This window comes from Venturia canescens, chromosome 5 (genome assembly GCF_019457755.1).
Source record: "Venturia canescens isolate UGA chromosome 5, ASM1945775v1, whole genome shotgun sequence".
Taxonomy (NCBI): domain Eukaryota; kingdom Metazoa; phylum Arthropoda; class Insecta; order Hymenoptera; family Ichneumonidae; genus Venturia; species Venturia canescens.
Genome location: NC_057425.1, coordinates 7,134,538 through 7,160,781, shown reverse-complemented (window position 1 = coordinate 7,160,781; position 26,244 = coordinate 7,134,538). Strand labels below are relative to the sequence as shown.

The window sequence follows — 26,244 nt, the reverse complement described above, 5'->3', positions numbered from 1 at the left end:
AAACAGCTGTGGGCTTGACCTTGTGCTCGTCCCTTCGACACGGCCTACAAGCCTTCGCTCCTCTCTCTTTCCCTCTCTCAACGTTCGCTCGGCTGCTGCTTAATGCCAGTCGGCCCAGAACTTGAGCTTCGTTACCAGAGCTCGAGAAGCGGCGGCAGGCAGGGGAAAAGGGAGAGTTCAAAATGAAAAGAAATCGTTCGACGGGCTTAGCGCGAACCTTGCATGGCGAACCTCGAAATCGCGTTTCGATCGAGCCATTCGACGCGCTTGCGGACCTTCAGCCGAATCGGCATCCATCATTCAATGTCAAAGGTATATTCTCATCGCGAAAGCCGGGGTCGCCGAAACTGGGAATCTCAACGTAGGTCGTGAATACGAAAAACCATCGTTTCGAGCGATATCGCCATTCGGCTCGATGCACGAAGCGCAAAAGTCCTTCAAACTCGGTCCGACGATGAGTTATTAATGAGTTTTAGTTATAAATTAATTCGATATTTATCCAAATAGAAAATCGCTCAACGCCCAAAGGAAATTCGCGATTTTATATTTTTGCATGAGATTCCTCAGCGTTCGAACACACCGAAAGTACAGTCGCGATACACGAGGGGGCTCCGGAGGTCACTTGTCCTCTCGAACTCCCTTGACTCAGCAAAAATCCCATGCTCGAATCGCCCGCTCCGTTCGTCATTGAGCGAGGAATGCTCGAAGGAGAGAGTTGAAGCAAAAATATTGACGCGAAAGTTATGCGGGGCTAATATAAACTCGAATTGGAAAAACGCTGCGAACTTTTCGCACAATTTATAACCGAGGGTTCCAGTCTTTCACAAATCCAGTGGCCTGACGAGATTCTCCGGGAAAATCTTCTGCGGAGCATGATTTCTTGGAGGCGAAAAACGGGGCGGGGGCAAATCGTACCGAGCGAGAATTAATGACGTGCTTGAAGAAGCATTGAATTGTCCAACTTGCAAAAGGAGCACGCGCTGTTTCAATTTTCCTCCTCGGCGTCTCCTTCATCCTCGTTCATCCGAACAAACGCGTTCGAGACACTTTCGAATCTCTTACGAGAAGCTCAGTAATTTTCCGAGTCCTCTCCAGCCCCGTCGAAAGTTATTTTCCACTGAGTTACGAATCTTCACGGCTGCGGAGCGAGTGAGACTCCGATCCTCGGAGTTTTCTCCTCTTTTGCCCTTTTCTCTCGGAGCTCCACGCCGGAGTAATCCAAGAGTGTGCTTTTTATGGCGCACGCTTGTTTAACCAGAAGATAAAACGAAATTGAAGTTGCTCGTGTGCTCGCCCCCGGCGAAGGTGCATCGCGACTCGAGCACCCCGCGATCGAACCGCGCTTAAGCTCCAACTGCAATTTTGGTTTGACTTCGTCGAGAACTTGTCCCATTGTTCCGGGGAAACTTCAATCACGGTCTTTTAATGCTGTCCCCCGCGCGCGATTTATCGCGAGAGTCGAAGTTCTCCTTCGAAGTTGACTCGGAGACTTCGCCGGCGCAGCGAGGAGCGAACGGTGTTGGAGCTCGCGGCTCGTTCGGAGTCAGCGGATTTCGGTCGCAGGAGCTCAGTTCGAGGAAATCGATCCGAGTTTTTCAGGGACCGTGAAAGTGGATCAGCCTCGAAGCTCGCGCGTCAAAAACGCATTGGGAAGTTTGTAAATTCACTAAATTTAAGGATTCTTCGGAAGGTGCGAACTTCGGAGGTACGCAAATGCATTCTTGCTGTCTCATGACAAATTCGTTCCTTCGTTTCTATATTAACGAGCGTAAGCCTCGCGTACAGAGGCGGGAGGGACCAGAGGAAAAATGGGACACGACATTTTGAGATAAATCTTGGAGAGCTGACGTAGAATTTCGTAAAAAGCTCCCTTGTCTTCGACCCCCCCTCGATCCGAGGATAATCGTTTTTTTCTACAGCTTTTTTCTTCATCCGAGCTTAGCCTTGTACGTCTATGAGAAACAGAGACGGATTAAGCGAGCGCTGGATCGTTTATAGCTCGCTTCAGCAGCGTCTCCGGTATTTCCCGAAGCGATTCAACTGGCTGTGAACACTTCGACGAAGATGGCGAAATAACCGAGAGACAAGAAAGCCAATAAATACGTTTAAGTACCATGCGGTGGAGAAGTCGATGCAACGATCGTCATCGCGCTGCGCTAACATTCGCTCTAATCGTTCGTGATTTTATTGACCTACTATATCGAGATGAATTCAGGTTATTTGTGCCTTCGAACTGCGAGCTGATGCTTCAGAACGAATATTTTCTGTCTCAAACAAAAGTTCGAAGACACCGAGGCTTGCAACGTTCCATAATAGGAACATGGCACGGGTGTGTTGTCGCTATATCGGCCTATTTCCCCATTCTTTTTATATTATGCTCAGCCATTCGTGGAAGTGTGTAAATCACCGATTCAGTGCGCTATGACGCTGAAGTTTCCAACGTTGGAGTCCAACGAAATGGTCTAAAAAAACTCTCAAATAATTTCAGTAAATCTCCAATTTTGTTCCCTGCCGAATTTCCAATTCGTCATATTTCAAGCCACATCAATAATTCGTGAAATAAAAAAATAATGAATTATAAATCTTTTTTTCGTTCATTTCGTTGAACTCCAACGTTGCAAACTTCAGCGTCGTGTGCGCTACGGAATTCGGAAGCGAGTGATACCTACATCGGGGCAAAGACATTTGACCGTGATGCGCCGTAAAATTGACTGAATGTTTTGTAAATTTTAGTGCACGTACCGTAAATTTCACAATCTGCAATATTTACTATTGTAAAACTGAAGATTCTACAAAATATTAAAAATTTAACAGTGCGTTAGAGAAATTAATTTTTTTCGTTAACTTGTCCCCGCGGAGTCAAAGAGATCCGGCAAATTTAACAGCGAATTTCACACCAAATATTACCGTTTAATTCCTCTCCGTGCGGTAAACATGAAAAAACATTTGTCATTCTCCAACTTTTGATTTCTCGAGTAATTTGTGCGGGTTGATAAACAACGAATTGCAAATGAAGGTTGAAATTTCTCGTTGAATTCCAACGTTGCGAACTTCCTTATTATTTTCGTGCTTTTCCCACCAAATCGATATTCGAAGATCTGACCCGGGTTGCTGCCAAGTGTCGACGAAAATTCGACACATTTTATGCCGCGTAATGAAACTTTCAACTCACTCTCTGACACTGTTTCCGATAAAATACTTGTCCAACTTCATGACTCGAGTATTAGAAGTTTGATGAGGATTTGGTGAAGCTGCAGTGCGTTTATTCAAGGTGTTACGAACTTAGGAAGTTTTACTCTCCATATAAAGGGGCTCGATAGTCGGTTTCATTGTCTGGGAAGCTGGAAGAAAGGGCTGTTATAGGTGATTCAGCGTTGTACGCCGCGTCGAGTCTGCCACGCCTGCACGGCCCCTCGCACTGCTTCCTTCGTGCCCCGGCGACGTGTGATAATCTTGGCTGGATGAGCTTCTCTCGCCTTAATTAAACCGCACGCTCGATTGTGCATATAGAAATCCCGCGAACTAGGCAATCGATGCATATTATCTCTGCGCATCGTCTTTCGCTTCTATGGCTAGCATCAAAGTGCCGCAGCGAGGTAAATCCCTCGCGCGAGCTTGCCGACCTCCGGGTTCCTCTTGATCGTGACCCGACACATCGACCATCGCTGAACTGACGTGTCGCCAAGAAATTAAATTCGCTGCTTTTAACTCCGAGCCACGGGCGGCACACGCGTCCATTTCGGACGAAATTCCCCTTCGGTTTCGGCAGTAAAATTCTAATCAAGCGGCCCGATCAAATGACATTTTTACTCAACTTCGACATTTAACTTTTCCTCAAGGAAGTTGAGGCGTATACTAGAAAAAAAATGATGTCATCGCTTTTAAACCGAATGCATCTTATAAAGTGAAGTGTACAAAAAAATCAGTTAATTTCCGACAGTTTAGGAGCGTCGTTGCTGAGAAAAATCAATAACAATTTGGACCAAATAACATGTAGCCTTGTCGAAGTCAAGACACATTTAGTCATGTCTCCGTAAAAAACGATGCTACACTGAGAAAAAAAGTCCCTGGAACAACGAAACGTGGCATTACAGGGTGCCAGTGAAATATATGACCATCACAAGATTAAATATGATTAAGGATATATTGCACAGGCGATACAATGTTGCCATGCTAAACCATGCTAAAAACATAAAAAAATTCAAAATGATCAGAATTTTATAAAATTCGGTGAACATATTCTTTAGTGCCAAATTTGACAATACAAATTTTTTAAGATTTTTCTTCTGTACAGTTATCGAGTAATTGATCACTAAAGTTCACGTGTATAAGCATAGCGTTTCCATATATATAGGTATACATTCCGGGCATAAGAAATCTGCTTTAATGCGTAATTACTCGATAACTAAACAGAAGAAAATTTTGAAAAAATTTGTGTTTTCGCACTTGATGTTGAAGAACATTATCACCAAATTTGATCAATTTCTAATTATTTCGACTTTTGTATCATTCACCCTTAAACGAATAAAATAATTTTAGATCAAACTGCAGATTAGTCTTCTCCAAAAACATTGCAGTTCGATGAAGAAAATTCTTCCAATAACATCACAATCTTCCAATAACAATAACAATTTTTTTTTCTCAATGTAAAATTATGAAATTTTTTGGGCAACACGAGCTGAATAATGTCAATTTTTTCATATTTATTAGCAGATTTGCTGAGATTAGTAATAATCTATTTCCCGTAGAGTTTTTTGAGGCTAGGATCGTCACCGTCCGCGTGTTTTCGACTGAGCTTTCACCAGTTTTTCGTCTTTTATTCCCTGACTCTTCTTCAAAGTGTATGCAACATTGCTAAACCGTAAACTGGCCCAACTTTTGAAAGGTACAGGTCGTAACTTTTGGGTAAAAAAATGACTGTACGGCCGCCTCAACTTCCTTAATTAGTTCGGTATCCTCAGCTTTCCTCGAAACACAGTACATTCAGGAGAAATTCGTAAATAAATAGAAACATTTTAACAGCATCCTATTCACCCCAAAAATGTTAAGCAACAGCTTTGACTTTCCACGTAAAATATATATATCGTCGCTGCGAAAGGGCGAGTTCGAGCGCAGAGAGCCGTTTGCAGGGATTGGGGTCGTTGATCTTAATCCGAAACGAGACGCGTGTATCGGTCGAGAATTGTACGACGAGTCAGTCGGGCGTTAGTTTCGCCGGAGCTTATGCATCGGAGAGCAGGCTGAAGAAAAATAAGAGGAGCGAGATAATGAGGAATAACGCGTACGCGCGCGAGACCAAAAGTGCTAACGTAACAGCTGCGCGGAGAAAGATCTCGTGGGTCTCGGGGAGTGTGCAGCGAGATTAAAAGACACCACCGGGGAGAGCGTGGCCCGATGCGTAGTCTCGTCACTCCGTTTGTCAGGGATTGAAAACATTTCGTAGCTTTTTGTCTCCGTTGCGGCGAGTGTCTCGTTCGCGATAGAAGCGAGACTCGCTCGTCGCGGTTTACATCAGTTGCGTCTAGCCCGCGGGATCGTTGGCAGTTTGTCAGAAACGCGCGTAGTTACGAGAGACGCGTCACACTTCGCGATATGAGCCAAAAAGCCACGAGCGAGAAGTAGATTTGTAGATAAAAAATACTCGGACGATCCGAAAGGTACGGAATTTCTGGTGAAACTTTCAGCTAGCAGACGCGCGGGAGTTTCGTTATCAACAAATCTCGGAAGGAAAGCTTTGATTTTGTTGCTTCAGTGCGAAACGAATCCGGAAGTGCTTCGTGAATACTGCGAATGAATCCCGAGGGATTGAGACGTCGGGAAACGGACGTCGATCGCTAGTTTCCGATCGAAAGAGACAAAATTTATTCGCTAAGTTTGATCCCCGACTCGGTGAACTTGAACTTGGGATGTTTTTTTCTTGTTTTTTCTTTCCGTTGACCCGACTACGTCAACGAGCGAGTGATCGGTTTCGAGCGTAATGTTGCCAGATCCGCGAGGAGAATTTTCGAGCCGCGTCGCACTGTTTCACCGCAGCTTCACGTCTTGAGATTCGACCGGAAAAATCGGCCAGAGTTCGAGGGCTCGAACTGCGAGAATTCGTGGTTCCGGGAGAGCCGCTACTCGCGTATTTATCGACTCGTTCAACGAGCTCCTCGCCCGTCGACGATAAATCCCTAAAGCACGATCCAATGGCCCTGTTCTCCGGTGGTGTCGGCGGTGGTGGCAGCGGCGGCGGCGGCGCTCCCGCTGGACAAGCACATAATCCGAGTCCAGGGCACCAAGAGTGCCCTGGATCAGCTGGAGGACCCGCCAGACAGAGGAGCCTCAAGGATCGCCTTCGCGAAGGAATCGCCGGAGGATTCAGTTGGCAGTGAGTACGGTCTCGATCGACCACCATTTTTATTCCATTTATTTAAAAACCATCATTCAAAAACCTCGCGGTAGTGAATGCTCGAGGTCACCAGGGTATGCCCAGGAAAACTGAACAAAATTCCTGTACTTTCACAGCGGTTTGGAGAAAAAAATAATTTTCTCGTCCAATTTTGGCCATGGGCCTGTGAGTGTATGGAAAAACGAGGAATCAGAAAAGCTCAGAGTTATTGAAAATTGAAAAACGAATTTTCAAAGCCGCGAGTTTTCTCTCATTGTTGTAACGTAACGTTGAAAATTTTATTGTCAAATGAAATCTCATTGAGAGCTCGGCAGTAGCGAGAGTAGCTCGAGTGCAGCGGTCTCGTCTATGGGATCGTTGAAAATGCTTCCGGTAGTTTCAATTGAGCCAACGAGAGTAGATGGAGCAGCTTCGGTACGCTCGTTTTCATCGTGATGGCGACCAAAAGTGGATCGAATTGGAAAATTATGTAAATACCTGGCAGCTCGAGCGCGTCAGAGACGATTTTATTCGATTTTTTCATTTCCGCGTATTCGCGATAAAAGTATTTTGAAAAATGGAATTCCTGAGTTTTCGAATTGCCTTTTTCCCGCCTCCGGTTTCGGGAGCGCGTCAAATTTAATCCTCGTCCTCAGCCCCCGGATTCCTGCTGCCCTTCCGTCGTTCGCGCTTCAAAAAATGCGGTGACGTCACGATTTTAATCTCCGTTTATCAGCGGAATGTTGAGCGCGATATCGCATAACGCGTTTTTCTTTTTTTGTGTTCCGTCTCCCGATGCCTGCTCCGCTGTTAATTCGGTGCTCCGAGTAACCGAGCGAGTTTGCGTCATCAATTTTTATAGACCGCGCGAGGAGAAATGCAAAAGCTGCGAGTGAGCATCGCTAGATGGCACAAACATCTCCATCGAGCCGAACACGCGAGAATCGAATTATCAACGTGCACGCATACCCGCCGCGGCCGCGCGCGCTTTGCGAGTTTCCCCCTCACTCCGGATCGAACGCTTCCTAATTTTATGCCACAGGAATTCGAAGGATTATTTACGGAACGAGAAAGAAGCTGTCGGAGCTTTCGAGCGGAGCCGAATTCGCCGCTCGTCGGCGAAACTCCGTCGCGTAACTTGCAGCTTCGGATCTGTGTCAGTTGGCCAGGATCGAAACGCGATAAATGAAAAGCTCGACCGCGCGATTGACTGACGAGTGAGGAAAGAATCATCGCCAACTTTTTTGCTCAAAAAATCTAATTTTCCTCGCGTTCAAAAGCTCCTTTATATCTCTGCGGATAACCGTGCAACGATTGCACCGCTTTAGAGACGCGAACTTAATTATTTTTCTTCCGTCTATAAGAGCGCCCCGCCCGGAGGCACAGTTTGCTCGAGCCCTCCGTGCCCTGTCAGGCTCTTTGATCGGTGCTTGTTTTTTTTTTTATTTTTTTTATTTTTCATCCACCGCAAGAGCCCGCGAGATATATTCATTCAAAATTCTACCTCACGATGCTTAGTTACGCTATTAAAATCTGCTCCTTTTCGCTGTATCGCGAGCCGCGCGTGGCTGAACAATGATTGAAGGCAGAATCGTACGTCAAACGCATTTTTCCAACTGCTGCCGCAGCTTTTCTCCACGAAATGAAGAAATTTAAGGTAGTTCATGCACGAAAGGATTTTCTTGAGAAAGTCTTGAAATTTACACAGAATTTAAATGGGTAGTAAACGCGTTTAATTATGAAGAAAAATAGACAGGGATTATGCCCAAAAAATCGTTTATCTTTCCATATTACGAATGAACGCTTCTTTCGAAGTTTAGGAAAAATGTACGCAATAACAACGAAGCATGTAACGAAGGTCTGGGAAAAAATTCGAGACGATTGTCTTACTAGTAATAAAAATATATTACCTTAAAGATTGAACGACATTGGTAAAGAGCAGTCGTAACCCCACATTTGCTTATTTGGCCATTATGTTTCTTCTTGACTCGGCCTTTTTGTTATATACTTTTTTCTTGATCCATTTCCCTTTGTGTTTTCCCTTTGGGCTCTAAAGCGATTTTTTACATAAAAAGTATGGTATTTTTGCCAGGCCGAACCCGAAACGAAATTTCGGAATTAATAACTCTGATATTAATTTGAAGTGATAATATCTTTAATTAGGAAGTAAGAATCGACCCAATTTAGACAGTCTTAAAATACGATCCTGTGGGCATGATCTTCCTTAAAATATTCAACATCAAAGTTTTGCTCCGTACCGTTCTGTTTTGTAGTGAACGAAATTGTAGCTTGCGGCGTTGGTTTCTTGAGGGAAACAAGAAAAGCTTGATCCCGAGGCTGATGATTGCAGAGCAACGAAAAAATAAATTAATCGCTTCTTACGTTACTTTGATTCCAACAGACGTCACTTGAAGATCCTGGGAATATTGAGATGAAATTTTTTTATAAATCCGCGTAAACCTTTCCGGGGTTTTACGAGCCTTTTCCGCTCTTACCGTCACTCTTCCCCCACTCCACCGTCCCTGTTTTATTTTCTGCACTCTCTTCTAATGCAGCGTTGCATCGCGTTGCAAGAGGATCGAAAGAAACTGCAGAAACCCTGGTCAGCGCACTCTTCCGTATTATTTCACCCAGTTTTAGCTCGTTCTGGTCATCAGAAACTGAGGAAAAGTTGACCGCACGCCCATCGATGCCAATTTTAATAAAATTTAACGAAATCACGATTTTTTCTTCGTTTTTTCCTTTGTGGGTGCACGCAAGTGGCTCGTGCACCGATGTGGAATTTTTCTCGGCCCCGTCCTCACGTTTCACAACCTTTTCGATTCGCCTCAATCGTTCCCAGTCAAAATACGTTCACCTTCGAAAAAAATCCGCCAAGAACGTGGCCGCTGGTTTTATCCTCCCCACTCGATGCGAGGAACGAGTTTTTTGAGGCTCGATAAGTCTCAAAAATAATCTCGACTAATTTCCTCCTGGGGCATCAAATATGCGTAGAAACTTGACAAAAATCAGTTAAAAAAGGTGAAAATTCGACTCGCTCTCGGTGCGTTTCTTATTCGTCGATTCGGCAAGCTGAGAAGCCTCCGGGAAAAGCCGTACTCGGGTCGGTGACCGCTGAGCCAGGAATCCGGTTGCCTATTGAGCGTTGATCGGTCAAGGTCGATCGACAGTTTTGCTGAGTTTCGGATATTCCGGCGATCGTTCACTGGATTTTCCGCGACACTCTTGCAGCGGGTCTGCCACCGGGCGGGAGCATTAAAGTTAATAAAGTGAGTGAATGAAGTGGCGAAATGGGCTCGTAAAAAGTCGAAAGTGTGCACGGCGAATATCAGAAATTTAACAACGTCGTAACGCCCGAAGCACAAACTTCGGGAGCGTATTCGAGCATGGAAAAACGTGATTAAGCAGTGAGACAGAGGAGCCATGAATCGACGATCGGCAAATTCATTTCCGAGAAGAAAAGACCCGGTGGCTGCTCCGCACAAAAAAAAAACAACTTGCAATCGAATATTACAATAATTTGTACCCCGGCGCGGTTCGTGCCACTTTCGAAAGTAATTCTCGCCGTCGTTATTATTACACTCTCGGCCTGGCGTTGGTGGAATTATGGCGAGATGGTTGGTGCGCAGTCGAAGGGCTTTTGACGAGCGAGGTTGGCGTCGAGGCCTTGGTAATAATCGTTCAACAGGTCGTTTCGAAATGTAAAGTCTCGTTGAATGTACATAAATCATGATTAAGTGTGTTGATTCTGCAGAGACTTGGCCAGCATTTAGAGATCGATGCTCCAGGAACGGCCTCGTGCGCGAAGCGTCGTCTTTTCTCTCACGAATAAGATGTAGTTTTTATTCGACCTTTTTCCGCGCGAGTCGAATCTTCCAACGTAAAATAAGAAGCTCGACTTTTCGTAAAAAATTCCGACTTTTCTCTCATTCTTCCGTACCTAAATTCCCCCAGTCCAAACAGAATTGTGCCAAAGAATATAGTGCGCGACGCAACACAAAGCCCTCGACTATCGCTGAAACTGCAGCACCCTCGAGACAAGGGAACTTCCGCTCCGGCAGTTAGCGCGCTCCCTCGCGCCTCGTCGTCTCGAAACTTCGAGAGCTTTTGCAATGAGAAAAACATTGTCGTATGTAGACACACGTGCGCGGCTCTCCGCACGCTCGCGTCGACGACAATGACGCGAACGGGGAAGCGTCAAAGATACGAAAGAAAAGCGAAGCCACGGGACAACGGCAGGGCTCGTGTCATCCAACACGAAGAGACGGACGTTCCGACACGACCCACGTGTCTCGTATCGCCTGTCGAGCGAGCGCTCTATACAGACTTAAAATTGGATGCTGTAACAATGCTCTGAATACTCGTTAAGTTTTAACCCACTTTCGATTAGAAATTTTCACGCTACAACCGCCCATTGTATTCTCGAGGAACTTTTACACCTTTATTTCCTCGGGTTTGCATATGGACGACTGCAAACAACGAGGACTTTATGCTTCGGTAAACTTCTTCGTGACGCTGAAGTTTCCAACGAAATGACGTGAAAAACTCTCCAATAATTCCAGCAAATCTCCAATTTTCTTTCCTGCCGAATTCGCAGTCCGTAATTTTTCAACCTGCAGCGATACTTCGCGAAATAAAAAATCGCTGAATTACAAATATTTTTTTACGTCGAACGAAGTTTACGGAGAATCGATAAAGAATTTTCTGATGATTTCGCATTTTTTAATCCTCGTGATGGTGCTCGAAGAACAATAAAGTTGGTGACGAACAAAAAACGGATGAGATGACAAATTTCGTTGGTGCGAGTAAGAATAATTATTCGATTGCAAGTCGTTAAGAATTTCAAGGAAAGGAGCTTTTCTGAAAACGCCATAAAAAGTTATCGCGTCCCGCAGAGCTCTCGGTCCCACTGAACAAAAGTCTGTTCGTCGTTTTTTGTTGAGTGTTCCGTTCTTCCGTCGATGAGCAAATAAACTTTTGCATCGCGGAGCGGCCCGAAATTCACGTGCCGCGGATAAAATGTATTTTTTTTCAATTTCCCCTTGGACTGCTGGCAACTTACCGCAACTCGAGTATTTTTTGCTGCTGCGCATAATCTCGTTCGCCTTTTCTTTTTTCATCGATAATTTTCCCGAGCGGCGAGGACAAACTCGATTTCGTTTTAGTCGCGAATTAAGCACGTCGCTGTAAGATTCGAAGGTGGAACGGGAAGGAAGAAATTGGAAGAAAAACGCAGCCGGAATCGAGGACGCGGAGGGAAAAAGACTCCGCCGAGGCTTTCGCGTTCGACGACGATTTTCTCGACCGCCTTCCGGTGGTCTAGATCGAGATGATTGGAGGACTCGCTTGATGGATGAAGAGCCAGAGCGAGGCTGAGGCGAGGGAGGATGACACGAAAGGGGAGAACCGCGCTTTGGGCTACGTACAGATCCGCTCGAATGGGCGCGTCGCTCTACCTCCGGATGCCAAAAGTTTGATGGCTCCGAGAGCAAGAGACGAGAGAGAAAAACGGGCGAGGGGGGAGGAGAATAGTGGTCCAGGAAACCTCGAGGTTTTTGCGGCCTCGACAAGCGAAATGCTTATTTCTCTAGCTTGGAAAATGCTCGGAAGTCTTACGAGCGACGAGGGAGAGCAGGGAGGCTTCGACGAAGATCTGCCGGGGCGAGGGGGGGGCCCGAGAATAAGGAAGTGAGTCTGCGGTGCCCGAGCGAAGGAACGGGGCGAGAAGCTCGTTCGAAGGAAACTTTCCTGATTAAATTATCGACTTCGTTCCCGATAGTGGAGCTCTCCGGGCGATTCGCTGTATAAAACTTCCCGGTTCGAGACCAACTTCCGTTCGACTCGCAATTCCCCTCGGCCAAAATTCCACGTAGTATATTTTATCCGCACGTGCGTCTTCGAGTTCACGGAAAAACCGCAGCGAAGCTTCCCAATTACGAATAAGCAAAGTGCGGTGGCGAATTTTTTTAGTGACGCTCAAACATTTTCTCGCGCCTCCAGAAGTCTGAGGTCAAGTCCCCGAGCACGTGTTTGCAGATGAATCCCAACGGAAATATATTCGAATGGTAATGCGCCGTGAAATCGTCCGGTGAAGGAAACGCCCTTGAATTATAATTCGGATAAAAAACTACGCTTCCCACAGGAACTGAGTGCCTCTGACCTCGGACTCGCGGAGTGACGAATCACGATCAGAGTCGTGAGAGAGAAAGTAAGACGAAAAGTGGAGGAGCAAAGTAAGAGAGAAAGAGCTCCAGTGATTAATCTACGGCAGCAAAGTTTCGCGACCTTCGTACACTTTCAAGCCGTTTTGCATACTGAATTTTTTTGACTAACCAAATTTTCAAGGTTTCATTAAAAACGTTCAGGCACGAGATTAAAAGCCACCCAAATCAGCGCCCGCATCTCGCACGAAAGAAAGAATGCTGCTAAACATTCGTCATGGATCTTTCGACCCTGCTCTCTCTCTCTCTCTCTCTCTCTCTCCCACAGTCCTCAAAAATTCAAGATCCTTTTTGTCATTCCGCCGCCCTCCCCTTCCCGTCTCTTCCGGACACCGGTACCGACGAGCTCGTTTTCACAGTAGTTGCCAAATAAAGTCGCGTCCATTGTTTGACGTCGGAGAGAGAGAAAAAATTGGACAGAAATACGAGTGACAGCCGGGAATTCTACGAGAGGCAATCTTCAGCCCGCTGTTGCGAATGTGTGAGAGAGAAATTCTGAAACGAAAGAGTCAGGAGCCATCAAGACAGAATATGATGGAGTGTGGGGCGAGAGAGAGAGAGAGAGAGAGAGCCAGAAGATAGTAATTCCTTCGAAAGATCGCAGTAAGCTTCCCGAGGTCACTGGGTAAATGGGCCAAGTGGTTAGAGTCTGGAGCAGGCTATACCAGGCCAGCAGCAAACTATTGCGTGCAAGTGCACGAAAGTCGCTTCCTGCACAAAGTTTAAACTCGCGTATATCGAGCGAGTTACGCGAAAGGTCAAATCCTGAGTTCGTCAGCGTTGGGAGTACGTCTCTTTGACTGGGAGACTCGGATTTATCACGTCGAGCGAATATCTCTCGTGCCTGTGGCAACATTTACGTCCATAACTGCTCGCAGGCTCGCGCACTGCAACGTAAATCCCGCTTAATGCTACTCAGTAAAGATGCAAGATTTGCGTACTTTCTTGGCAAACTCATTGTCCCGGGAGACCAAAATGCGCTGGTTAACTCTCCGTGATTAAGTTACGAATTGCCCTGGAACATCTTGGACACGAACTTCCAAGTGAGCTTAAGGTATTGCTTTCGCGAACCCGATTGTTCTAACAATAAGAATAACTGATTTTAAATAACTTAATAATTTTAAGTACGTGCGCATGCGAATAGATTGCCGAAATTTCAGCTCAGGTTATCGAACATTTAATAAGGAATGAAAACAAATTTTTATTCAATAATTCATGTACTAAATAATTGTAAATTCCTCATACAAACTGTCTCGCAGAAGCGGAAGCTTTTTCTGTATAACCGCGGCTGCTCAGTGGTTAGAAATCGATCAAAATTTCGAGTGCCTCATTTCGAGCGCTCATGCGCTTAACAATACCTTAAATTCACCGCCTCGTTGAAGTGTTACCAAATGCTCTTTTATCCGGACTCTCGGATCCGAAAATCGGGGCGTTTGATCATGAAGAGGCGACAAAAGGTTCGCCCTCGCGATGCCGAGAAGTCTCCGCAGAGACCAACTTCGGTTTATTAATTCCCGATGAAATCTGATGACGATCGACATACGAACAAATCGTAAATTTCACCTTCGAAGTTCTCCGCTCACTTTATTTCTCTCGTTGAAAAATCGAACGAGATAAAAACTGGATTGGAAAGATTTGCAAGGGATTTATCGCGCACAAACTTTGAAATGAATCGTTCGCACGCGACGATAAATAATTGTGCACTGGTGCATATGCTCGCAACGCAAATTTATTATCCGACTTTTGGCGTGTCTTATATTGTCGGGCCGAAATTTTCGCGGTGCGCCATACGAGTCGGACCACCGGCTCGAGACCTTGGCCCGCTTCGAGCGCGTGAGATACTTTCGCTGTTATGGGACGACTCGTGTAACTTTGTAGATTACGTATGCACACCGGACATTAGCGCGAACGCAAGTGCGCGCCGCACACCGAGCGACCGACAGGACTTTCGTTCACGTCCACCAGGATTACGGGGGGGCGTTGTGTGACGAGAATACGCCGTTTTTATCACCGGCGAGGCTTGTTTCGTTGTACGAAAATTGGTTCGTTTGAAGTCACTCGAAGCAGGCCATTACAGAGAAAAATCGCGGAACTCGACACGACGCGTTCCTCGCGTTTCAAAGTTTATCGCGCCGAAATTGGATCCCGTTACACGAGGCCGGCCGCGTTACCTGGGCGAGCTTTTTCGTCCGGAAATTCCGTCCGGATCGTGGCGCGATTGGCCCGTACGATTCTTAGCAACATTTTATCGAGCTCTCTGCCCTCTCGAGCTGCCCCCCGAATTTCTCGACTATTGAGAAGCCGCGAGAGAGCAAAAGAGATTGCGAGGTCGAGCGAAACCTTGACAAGAAATGAAGTAAAACTGAGAAATTTTCGAAGGGAATGAAAAACGCGAGGAAAAGCAGCTGAGATCTCGGCGAAACGGAGGCTAATCCGATCAGTAGATTCTCCCTGATCCGATCAGACGACCCGAGAGCTGACACTTCTCTTGCCGGAGCAGCTCCACGCGACGTGGCTTTTTGTCAACGCCTTTTATCTCGCGTTCCTCAACTTTTATGCGCTCTTTCGTCCATCGTAAATTTCCAAGCTTTCGGACTTCCAATTTCGCACATTTTTCAAAGCGTTTATGCGGAAAATATTGAAACTTCTCGCGGTATCGCGGGAGATCTGGAAAGCCAGTAGAAACACTCGACGTTCATCGGACAACGATGAAAATCGATTTCACCGTACGATTCAACGTGTAGGTCAAACGAATCTTTCAACGAGATTCGATGGAAAATTAGGGTTTCCTCCTGTCAAGAGAAACCGCCTTCGCTGCGGACCTCGATACAAGCAAATTTCAATCTCAATACCGATTAAGGGATTTGCCCCAATTAAATGGGCAAAAAAAGACTATTTTCGCGAATTTTTTTGACCGGTAAAAAATGCACTCTTAAAATAGACAAAAAACTTTTTTTTATATTTATTCTACTCACTTTTCGTACAGAAAAATGGGGGACTTCGGGTCCAAAAAAAGATGGGTGTGCACTGTTCATAAAATCTCTGGAATGGATGATCGAAGAAAAAAAATAAAAATCGTTTCAAATTCAATAGGTAAATAGCATAAAGGTGCATGTCATACGATTTTAGATGTTTTCAAAAATGACAAAATGGCGGGCGTTTTTCCAAAAACTACGAAAAAGCACGTTTTTTCATCGTTTTTTGCAAAAAAAAACATAGCTCCAGTCAAAATTTCGAAATTTGTATGATGGTCATAAAGAGCACGTGGTAAATTTTGCGTCGCTCAAAAATACACTTGGACAGCTCAGGTCTTCATAAAATTTTAGTTCGATACTTTTAAATATTTACGAAAAATGCAATAAAAAACATCGATTTTATGAAAATTCTAATTAGAATAGACCCCTTAAATCTAAATAATTCATTTTTGTGTTTCATTCTTGTGTTTCAGGTGAGTATCGCACAACTTTTCCTCATTCGACTTCGAATATCCCAGCAGAATCCGTGAGTACGGGGCAAGTAGAATTCGAACGAATACGAGCTTAAGAATTTCCTCAATTTTTCGACTCGCAGTAAAAGCCCGAGTGATTGAAGTTCCTGAGTAATGGAACGATACTTTTCGCCATTTAGTGCGCGCCTTCCCGCGCAGTGAAAAGTTCTTCAATATCGAGTGCTCGGGAAGATTTTCCATGCTCAACCGAGCCGAACGAAGGCGTGTAAGGAATGAGGAATGCTTGTAAATTGGAAGGATGCAACTGCCTCCTTTCATCGGCATGCACAGAAACTTGGGCGAATTCGTCGCGCGAAATTCAGTCGGTCTTTGTGTCTCTCGTAATATTCATAAAGGTCGCTCGCTCCTCGAGATTCTCGAGACTCCGTACGACGCTCGAAGCGTAGAGAGCGCTACGCAGAGGGAGGTTTGACGCCTCTATAGATCCTAGACCGGGTGACACTGTTCTGGAACACCGCGCAGTCGAGGTTAGTCCAGAGAGAGAGAGAGAGAGTGAGAGAGAACACGATCGCACGATATCGCTTGAATATTCATCGCGACGTTGCCCTGAATTTAGAGGAGTCCAACGTCGAGAGAGCTCGCCCGGTGAATTCCTCCCTGCCATTTCTGACGGTCGCCCCGTCCCGGAGCCCCAAACCCTCGATCCGGTGTTCGGCAGAGCTTTAAACCAAGTTGGAACGCGAACGTGACGCTCTCTTCCGTCCTTATTCTCTGCGCTCCTCGCTGCTTGATAAACTGCGACTGTCCGATCGTCGATGAACTTCCCGACGGTGAACAAACTGTACGTGGTTACGCGGTAGCACGTTTCGCTGACTCGCTCCTGCCCTGTCAACACTTAAACTTTCGTCTGAAAATTACTCCGATTTCGTAATACGAAATAACATATTTTGTGGGCAAGTTCTCGCACTCGTGTTTCGAGCCTCTTCACGATCTTTGCTCAATTACGACAATATTTGTCTTCCGAATAACTTTTTTCGAGCGGTTTTTAAGGCAGAAGCCTCCGCTCAAGTTCACTCCAATTTTATGAAATTCGAGTGATTTTTTTAGCGCGCGCAAAAACCTTGAGCCGCCAGAGGCGCAATTGTTCCTTTGAAATTGTCTGGCGTCGATGCTCAGCGCGTGCACCGGTCAAAAGCGCCGCCTTTGCTCGAGGATGATCACCGATTAATCAATTATAAAGCTCCTGGCCGCAGCGGCGGATCGAGAGAAGGGCAAACGCACACACAAACACTTGGACACGCGCGCGGGAAGCCGCCGTGTTTGGGAACGCTCGCGACGTAACGTGTGCCCCGATAAACCACGCAACGCGCGAGACCGCGAACGCACACGAATGAACGATCGCGAGCGCAATTATCGTCCGGTGGATATGTGGCCCTGCGTTCAGACTTTGCGACTCTGTTGAGGCTGTTATGCAAGTTATTTCATCGCAGCTCGTCAGAGCGAATTCCTGGCGAGATATCGCGGAGGGGCGAGAAATAAACGATCGAAAAGGCTCCGCAACGACGAATTTCCAATTACCTGGTGCGAGGACACTCGCGAGGGCTCGAACTCCATGGAAATTGAAAGCAGTTATTTTCATTCTCCATTTATCTTTGCGAAGGGAGCGGAACGTGGGATTTGCGATAAGAAAGTGAAGCTAATCTTCCGGGGAGGGTCGATCGATGCGCGACGTTGTATACGAAATACAAAAGCAGCGTATAACGAGCGTTTGTAATATTTTCTCGACGAGCTCTCTTTTCTCCCCGGGGAATTAAAAGTTTCCTCTTGACATTTGCGAGTTTTTTAGCTCCTGTCTCGCGACTAGTTTCCCAGCTTCGCTCAGCCCTCCGACGTTTTTCCAGGCATTTTCTTTCCCGGATAAAATGAGCTGACAGCGAGATGGGAAAATAAAGGAATGCGAGAAGATGGCAATTCCTCTTCCCCGTCACTCCGCCTTGAGCTTCGATAAATCGCACGCGCGAAGAGTTTCCTCAATTCGAATTTTGCCTTCCCACGAAAGCGACATAACGAAACTAAAACGACCGAAAACTTTTGCCCGCAAAGATTGGCCGAGACGAATCCGCTTGTAAAATGCAAATTGATTTACAAAATGCTAAAACGTAACGCCCACTCTGGTTAACGCACCCGCGGGCGGACTAACAGTCCGATTAGAAAATCGTTCGACGCGTCGAGAGTACGTTGAACCATGCCTCCGGTGCGCGCGAACGTGAGTTGACAACACGGGCCCACGAATGATGAAGCAACTTTTGAGAGCTCTGCTCTCTCTTCTATTTATTTTTCGATTCATCGACGCGAGACTCTCCTTCATTCTGCGATCGATGTCAAGGCCCTTCCTACACTGGCTCGTGGCCCCTTCCAATTCAGTTAAGAAAGAAAAAACGTTGAATAAAAATTCAAAAGATCCGTCGACCTTGTCGCTCAAAACAGCGGAGATTCAACGCCCAGAGATACCTTTGTTTGTACAAACATATTTTGCTACGTGATTTCCGGTCAGTTGAGTCTAACAATTACAGAGCCAGTTGGAGCCTCGTATTTTCGCAGTGGTTCCTCCTTTTTCAGCCTCTTTCCTCTTCCTGTTATGTTTTCTTCGATTCCGTCTCATTTGACTCCAAGTCAACACTCTTTGTTCGATTAATAATGGATGAACGGGCCCCTTAAAAAATGTTAATCATCGGAAAGGTTGCCTCGAAGGAGAGTTTGGACATAAATGGTCGCGGATTGCTCTATCAAATACTTCGCGACTTAAAATGATGATCGTGATTAAAATTGAAAAATGAGCAACTTAACGAACGAATGAGATTGATGAAAGCATCTCTTTTGATGACGGAAAATTTGAAAAATCAAATAAAAAATTTTTGCAACGAAATGTCAATGAAATTCCTGATATTTTGGGAATTTTTGATCTTTTTTTAACGTGGATCATGCCCGAAGGATCGTATTTCATGGGTGTCTAAATTTAATCGATTTTCACTTCCTAATCAAAGATATATTATCACTTTGAATTAACGTCAGAGTTATCAATTCGAAATCGTAAATAAATTTTTCCAACTTATCTTTTGGCGAATGAAGCCCGAAGTTTCATTCAGTTTTTTATGTAAAAAATCGCCGTGTATCTTTCTTCATATTTAAACACGTTTGTCTCAATAACCAATAAGACGAGCCCTTTAAAATTTCATATGCGTGTCAGTCCCATAAAATTCTGTCTAAATTTCAAGACATTCTTAAGAAAATCGTTTCGTGCTTAAACTACCTTAATGAAAATAAATTTTACCAAAAGCAACCGCGTTTGTGATAAATTTCGATCGCACGAGAGTCGATGAAAAATTTGATTTCGACTGGTCCGACGATGACCAAGTTTTACATTTGCACTGGTTTTCTCATTTTTTCGTTCCCAATGTTCGTATCGGTTATTGAGATCGTAGACCAATAGAAAGAGAGATAACAATGCAAGGAGCGTACAGGACGCGACCGACCCTGAGGAATATGGGTCAGTGGAATATTATCGGGCATATCTGCATTTGCATAGAATCGCAGCGATGCTGACCAGAGTTCGGATTCCCCTTCGCAATAAATCCGACTCTTGACACGGCTCTTCGAAGCGCCTATTTTTTCAGTAGTCCCTGCTCGCTTTTCCTCTTGACGATGCCATCGGCAATTCCCCAATGACAATGACCTTCGTGTCCTCGAACAAACGTCCACGTGCGATTATTTTTATTTCGCGATATTCTCGTCCCCTCCGCCCTGTCAACTCAAGACAAAACATTTTTCCACGATAGGATGAGATACGAAACGGGAGACAAACGATCACGATAAAAACTCTTGTTAAAGGAAAATAGGAGAAGAGAGTGAGCCAGCCGGAGGGAGGGAGAAGGGGAACAGAAATTGCATTATTATATCGTGAGATTTATCGTCGTCGAAACGAAAGCGTCGCGCATCGACTTGATAGTCGGTGGAGAAGATTTCCGAGCGATCTATATAATTCGGCTCTCGAGATGAGTGGAAGCCTCGAGAGAATTGCGCGCGAGGTCGAGGGCGCACTCGTCGATCTGTCCGTTATTTTTATTTTCATTTTGTTCCGATATTTTATCGTCGCGAGACTTTTATTTGTCGAAAAAACTTGATTATCCAAGTTTCTCTTTAAGGGCAAATATGCATATTCGGGAAATTAGGTCCCCGCGATATCGGGGGCTCGAGGTTTTCCGCAGCATTGATAAACGTGACGTTTCACTATCAGCAATAAGCGCGAGAAACTAAATGAAAGTGGAACTCGATTATTTCGAATTCTCCAATTTTCGCTTTCGTTTGCTCCCACGGAAAATTCTGTGGTGTGTGTATTAATGTAAGAGACGAACGTTTAGGTCTCTCATTTATCAACCCACTCGCAGAGGAGACGCGACTCGGGAGACTTCCTTCTCTCTTCTCCTTCGCCCGCGGCGCGCGCGACGACTAAACGTTTAACGAGAATAATTAGACTCTGAAAATTACGTAGATGAATTGAGTTTGTCCGAGCGTGTGTTGCGCACATCCGCGAGAGCCACTGCGCACCACCACGATTTTTCTTCTAACGCTAAATTACTTTCGGAAAGTAAAATTAACTGTTGGAATGTTCTTTAAAAATGTGGCGAGGAAAAGTGGCGATATCCTCGCGGGCGATTCCATTCAAAAGCGAAACGACGCTCCTGCTCCGCCTCATTGATTCCGATTACGGCGAACGTGCCGTCAACAATCGTCCCCTCGGTTGTCAACGCTAATTCGCGTCGCTCGTCCGCACAATCAATGGCAAATAACTTGACAAATCGCTCGTTATCTTCTCGAAAAATGGACGGTTCGCATGCTTTTTTCTTCGTCTCTGCGGTCGACCCGGTAAATGAGTTTTATCGATGCAAAGCCGCACCGTGCGCAGTCTGCCTCGCGACGATCTCGCGAGAGCCTGCTATTCCACAAATGCCACGCGATAATCGAAGCGTTTATTTGCACACGGAATGAAGTTTGCTTTTGTGTGCGAAACGCTGTGCAAGAACGTACGTCAACCGTCCCATTTCCACTGGGTGCGGGGGGCTCGTGCTTTATTGTTACGGAACGACGAGAACTGCAGCTGCTTAATGCACTTGCGTTTGCAGACTCTCCGACGTCCTCTCCTTCGGACACTCCTGCTTTTCTGTTTTTGTTTTCGCGTTTCCTTTTACTATGCCAACGAATCTTCGACCGCTCTAATCGCTTTTGACGTTCATAGGACTTTGGAGTCTTCGAATAAACCAACTGGAATGAGACGAACCTCGAACTCCTCTAACTTTGTCTTGAGGTTGCTTAGAAGCTTGGATCGGAGTGGGGAGAGCACTCGGTTGCTTCAGAGGAGCCACGTTGCCCTAAAACACTGAATTGCTGTCATCGTCGTGAATATTTTTGTCCAGAGATTATCTTGACGCCATTTTCAATGTCGATTCGGAAATAATTTTCAAAAAAAACGAAGGCTTTTGGTTTCGAATAGAGCAGATATTCGAGTGCTTAGTACACGGTCTTGGGGTTTTATGATTTCGAGAATAATTTTAGAATTTTTCTCGTAAAACATGATTTTCTTCTAAATAATCAAACTCGATTCCTCGATGGCTCTTCACTGCGGGGACAAGTTAACGAAAAAAATTCATTCCTTCAACGCACTGTAAGTTTTCAATATTTTGCGAAATTTTCAGTTTTACAATAGTAAACAGTGCAGACAGTAAAATTTACGGTACGTAGACTAAAATTTACAAAACGTTTACTCAATTTTACGGTGCATCACCGTCAATTCTCTTTGCCCCACTGTAAGTATCGATCACTCTTTTTTAACTCGGTGATTTATACACTTCGACAAAGGGCTGTGCACATAAAAAGAATGGGGAAATCGGCCGATGTAGCGACAACATCCTGGCATAGACATTTGTACGGAAATTTTAACAGTGCTGCGCAGTAAAATTCACGGTGACACTCGTGTTACATTTGCGAAATAAATGTCGAAAAATAATCTTGAAAAGTACGGCGCCTTTGACCGGACATTTCTTTGAGACATGCTCCGGTAAAAGTTCCTACTTTGAGCAATGAATTCAATGTACAGGAAAAATCAATTTTTCCCCATCACAATATCATGAATTGCAGCTCTCGTCACAGCACAATCGTTACTGGACGGTAATTTTTCGAATTTAATTCTCTCCGTGTGTAACGACGAATATTTTCATGTAACGAAATGAAAAAGATATTAAACTGAACACGGATAAGTTTGAGCGGTGAAATAAATGCGTTTGGGCTCGAACAGGTGGAGCATTAGCGTAATTACGGGGCTCTCATTTTTACGAGTGTCGTACTATTAAACTGGATATTGGTCTTCCGGTTGTTAATAATCGTGGCAGTTCAAGTTTTATTAGCTTTAACATATTGGGCGGCGTGCGGCGAGTTTCCGCGATACGAAAATATCTCGCATGTGTGTTTCGAGGGGCGTATATGTGCTCCATTAACTTTATTCGTTTTACGATCGACCGAAGCTCGTTCGAAGAATCACGTACCTACAGAAACGTAAATATTTTTTCGAGCGGTGCCTCTGGGACGTCGAGTCGTTCGCGATTCGGCTCGACGGCCTCCGTCGTTCTTTCTGTCGGTTATACGCACGTGCACTCGCAAGCGCAATTTCGGTGAACGATCCTTTGCCACTTTTTTCCATAAGCGGGGCGATGGGAGTCGTGACGAGAAAATCTGCATTGCAAGTGCACCTTTAGCGAACCGCCGATTCGATTCTCGACCCTGCCCCCCACCAACCGGTTTTCACGGCCCGCACTTACAGCGAAAATTTCATTTTATTGATAAACCCTGTAATGGCGCGATCGAATTCGATAAATTTGTTAACAATTTTATTCCCATTGCAATATTTCAACCTTATCGAATCCGCTGGCCGAGCCCGAGGTCAGTTTTCCTCTGGATTTTTACGACACGACGAAATGCCTCCGGCGCAATTAACCGTCGAAATACGTGTGCGATTATGGCTCAGCGAACGATCCCAGCTGCACGCTTATTATCCAAGTTTATCTTTTCAGCTTAATCGCTTTACAAAGAATCGCGTAGACTCAGCACTAACTAATGAGCAGATTAATAAGCAGAAGCCAGCATTTGTACAGAGCGGTCATGTCTGAGGTCATCGCTACTTTGTTCCTCTCAGACCGAGGCCTATCGAAGAAAAATCATCCCCTTCATAATTTTACCTCAAAATACTTTCTAGTTTACGAATTCGTTGTGACATTTTAGTTTTTTTTTGTTGGCAAATACGATTTTTTGAATTTTGGGTGCGCTGCAGCAGACACTTGGGTAAAATCAGCAAAATTTGCGAATTAATCTAGCACCTAACACCTTAAACACATCATTGGCTTCCCTTTGAAAGAATATAACGTTTGGAGCATGAAAAACTAAGGTGCACTCACTTTTACTTTGCGATAACTAAGACACGTTTTCGCACAGCGCCAGCTCAACGCGATATTGATATTTCGATGGGTTGAAGCAGTTTGTCTCTTGGTTTGGGAGTATCTAAGGTGCGATTTAACCTTGCTCGACGGAGCTGGGCAGTTAGAACCCCGACCTTACGGAGCGATGCTGTTTTATGGGGTCTGGAGGCGCGGGTTGCGTACACGGAGAGATTTTTATAGCAGAAATTACTATGTTTTTATAGTAGCGTCGAACCACATCGATATTATAATAATAATCGCTGCAGAGTGTGTCAAATAATGCAAAAGTTTGGGGAACCAGTACCACGGTTCATAGTAAATAACGCGCTGTACTTTATCAAAAATGAACACCGAGCGAATTTTTATCAAAAACATAGTAAATAATGAAATGATTTGATGAAAATTTAGAAGATAAGATAGCAGTCGTTTTTCTGTGCTATATGAAAAATAGCATAGTTTCGTATTTTCCTTTTTTTGTATTGAATTTAGCTCAATAACATAGCAAAATTCATGCGCCCACCAATTATATGAGGCGTTGCCAGTATAAACATGAAAATTAACCAATGGTACATAGTAAAATTTCAAGCAATTCGTCCAGTCCAATTCACCGATTTTTAACATTTCGCCAAAAATACTAGTGACATTCGGATATCGATACATCGTTCGATGTAAGAATGTCGCAAACCTAAATTTTGCCTGTCGTACGTAGTAAAATTTGAGAGAACTGCTTTTGGTATAAAAATTACTATGCACTTTGGTGAAATGTAATATAGAATGGCGATATAGAACAGCGCTACTACGAAACATAGCAAATTTTTCTAGCTAATTCATCCGAAATATTCGTATAAAAGTCTTTTCGTGTAGAAGCGACATGCGGTCCGAGAGGGTTAAGTAATGTGTACAAGAAGCCTCCGCAGCTCCCGGATTTCCAATCGGATGAAACAATTTTTTCAATTCATTTTCTCCAGAGGATTGGAAACGTGATGCGAGCGAAGCAAAGCTCTTCGGTAAGATTCCCATCCGCACAAAAGTCGATTGCAAACTCGAACGAAAGTTTCGTCAATTGAGGCCTTGAAATTCTGGGAACCGAGGCTAAAAACCGACGCTGAAATCGGAAGATTCACTGTTGCAATCGAGACCCCGAGATCGATGGTTCCATCCATGATCGTTATAACGACGTGAAAATGATAGCCGAGCTGACAATGCCCGTGGATCTTTCCTCGGCAGAGGCACGTAACGGTAATACGTAACTAACGAGTGCAAAGACTCGGCAGCGAACCGCGTAAAAAAGGATCATGCTGCAGTCGTTTGTAGCCGAAGCATTGTCAGACCGCGCGTGTGACGTAACGCTAGCGCCAACGCTTCGCTAATTAACCGTTATGCCAATTTATTACAAAGTTTCCACCTCGGAGCGCGTGAACTGTGGACGGATCGATACGAGTCCCCGTAGCTACATTTATTCCTGCGTGAATCGGCCAACGAGCAATTTGCTGGTCCAAACAAATTGCGTCGCGTTTTGCTTCGCCATCGTTATACAGTTCGCGCCAGTTTTTCAAGCTGCAGCGCCCCTCCGAGTTCCCCTCTGTTACGCACCCTTCGACCTTAGCTTTGACGCTTTCCACGTTGTTTCTCCTTCGCGCTTATCCGATTCTGGAAAAACGAAACAGCCAATTACGATGCTTCCGCTTTTTAATCGCAAGTTATTATTTTTCGCGCTCCCGTCTCTTCGATCCTTTTGGTTTTGGCCCATTCCCAGAACAATGCGAGAGCGGAAAGGCGGCTCGCTGGTTGTCAGGATTCAAAGTGCTCTTCGATGCCCCTGCACGAGCTCGAGCACCGCGTCGCTCTTCCTGACGACGCAGCGTCGAGCGTTTCGACGGACTTGAGGGTGATATCGAGATTCAGGAAGTCCCAGATCCCGATTTTTCAGCACGTTTTTGTGGTTGAAGTCACAACAGCAGTGATCGAAAGCATCGGAGCAGCGTGCCGCCATTTCCGCATCGATGTTATTGAGGCAAAGAAAAATTCTCGATAAAGATTTTTCTCCCTGGTGCGTAAAGCGCTCACTCTTTTTCTGGATTTATCTTACCCCGGTGACATAATTGTCGAGATACAGACTGAGGTAACAAACCGTCTGACTCGCGCCCCGCTCCTTCCCTAATAAACAACGACGAGCAGACCCCGAGAAAACGTTTAGTGCGTGCCAAGGCTGCACTTGCATAAGCACAATTGTGCCTCAAACGCCGTAACTCCAGCGCCTCGCTATCTACGAATGTTGAGAAGAAACATCTGCCGTTTTATTATGGAAACAAAAATTGAATCGATTGTTCCAAACGCGTCGCGGTGTTGTCGCAACGGTAATACCGCGACGCAATCGAACGTGGTTTCCACGGAGTTTCACTCGAGGAGTAGTGAGAGCTCCGACCCTGAAATCGGATTATCAAAAAGTGAATGAATATTCATCAGCAAAGTCGCGGTGTTTCAAGTTTTCATTAAATTGTGAAGAAATTATTGAGAAACGGTGCGAGCGCTGAACTCCATCGATTTTTCGACGAGCCAGGTCTTTCGAGGCTCTTCATTCGATTGCTCCGTTGAATCAATTGCTAATGGAGTCATCTTTGGGGCTTTCGGCTCCGAACGAATCCTCTTCGTTCGTGGAGCTTTTTTTCAAATACACGAGAC

The 26,244-nt window shown here is 45.1% G+C and overlaps 1 protein-coding gene across 5 annotated transcripts in view; it reads left to right on the top strand.

Moving 5' to 3' along the window:
- mtd (mustard) overlaps window positions 1–26,244 on the top strand; it is a 174,704-nt gene that overhangs the window by 28,585 nt on the left and 119,875 nt on the right. For 2 of the 5 annotated variants that reach the window (XM_043419978.1, XM_043419976.1), the window contains exon 2: window positions 5,753–6,370. The exons of 2 other annotated variants lie outside the window; for them this stretch is intronic. In XM_043419978.1, coding sequence (XP_043275913.1) covers window positions 6,189–6,370 — 182 coding nt within the window. In that variant the 5' untranslated portion in view covers window positions 5,753–6,188. Of the gene's footprint in view, window positions 1–5,684; window positions 6,371–26,244 lie in introns of all 5 variants that reach the window. One more of the 5 variants, XM_043419975.1, reaches the window with a different exon arrangement.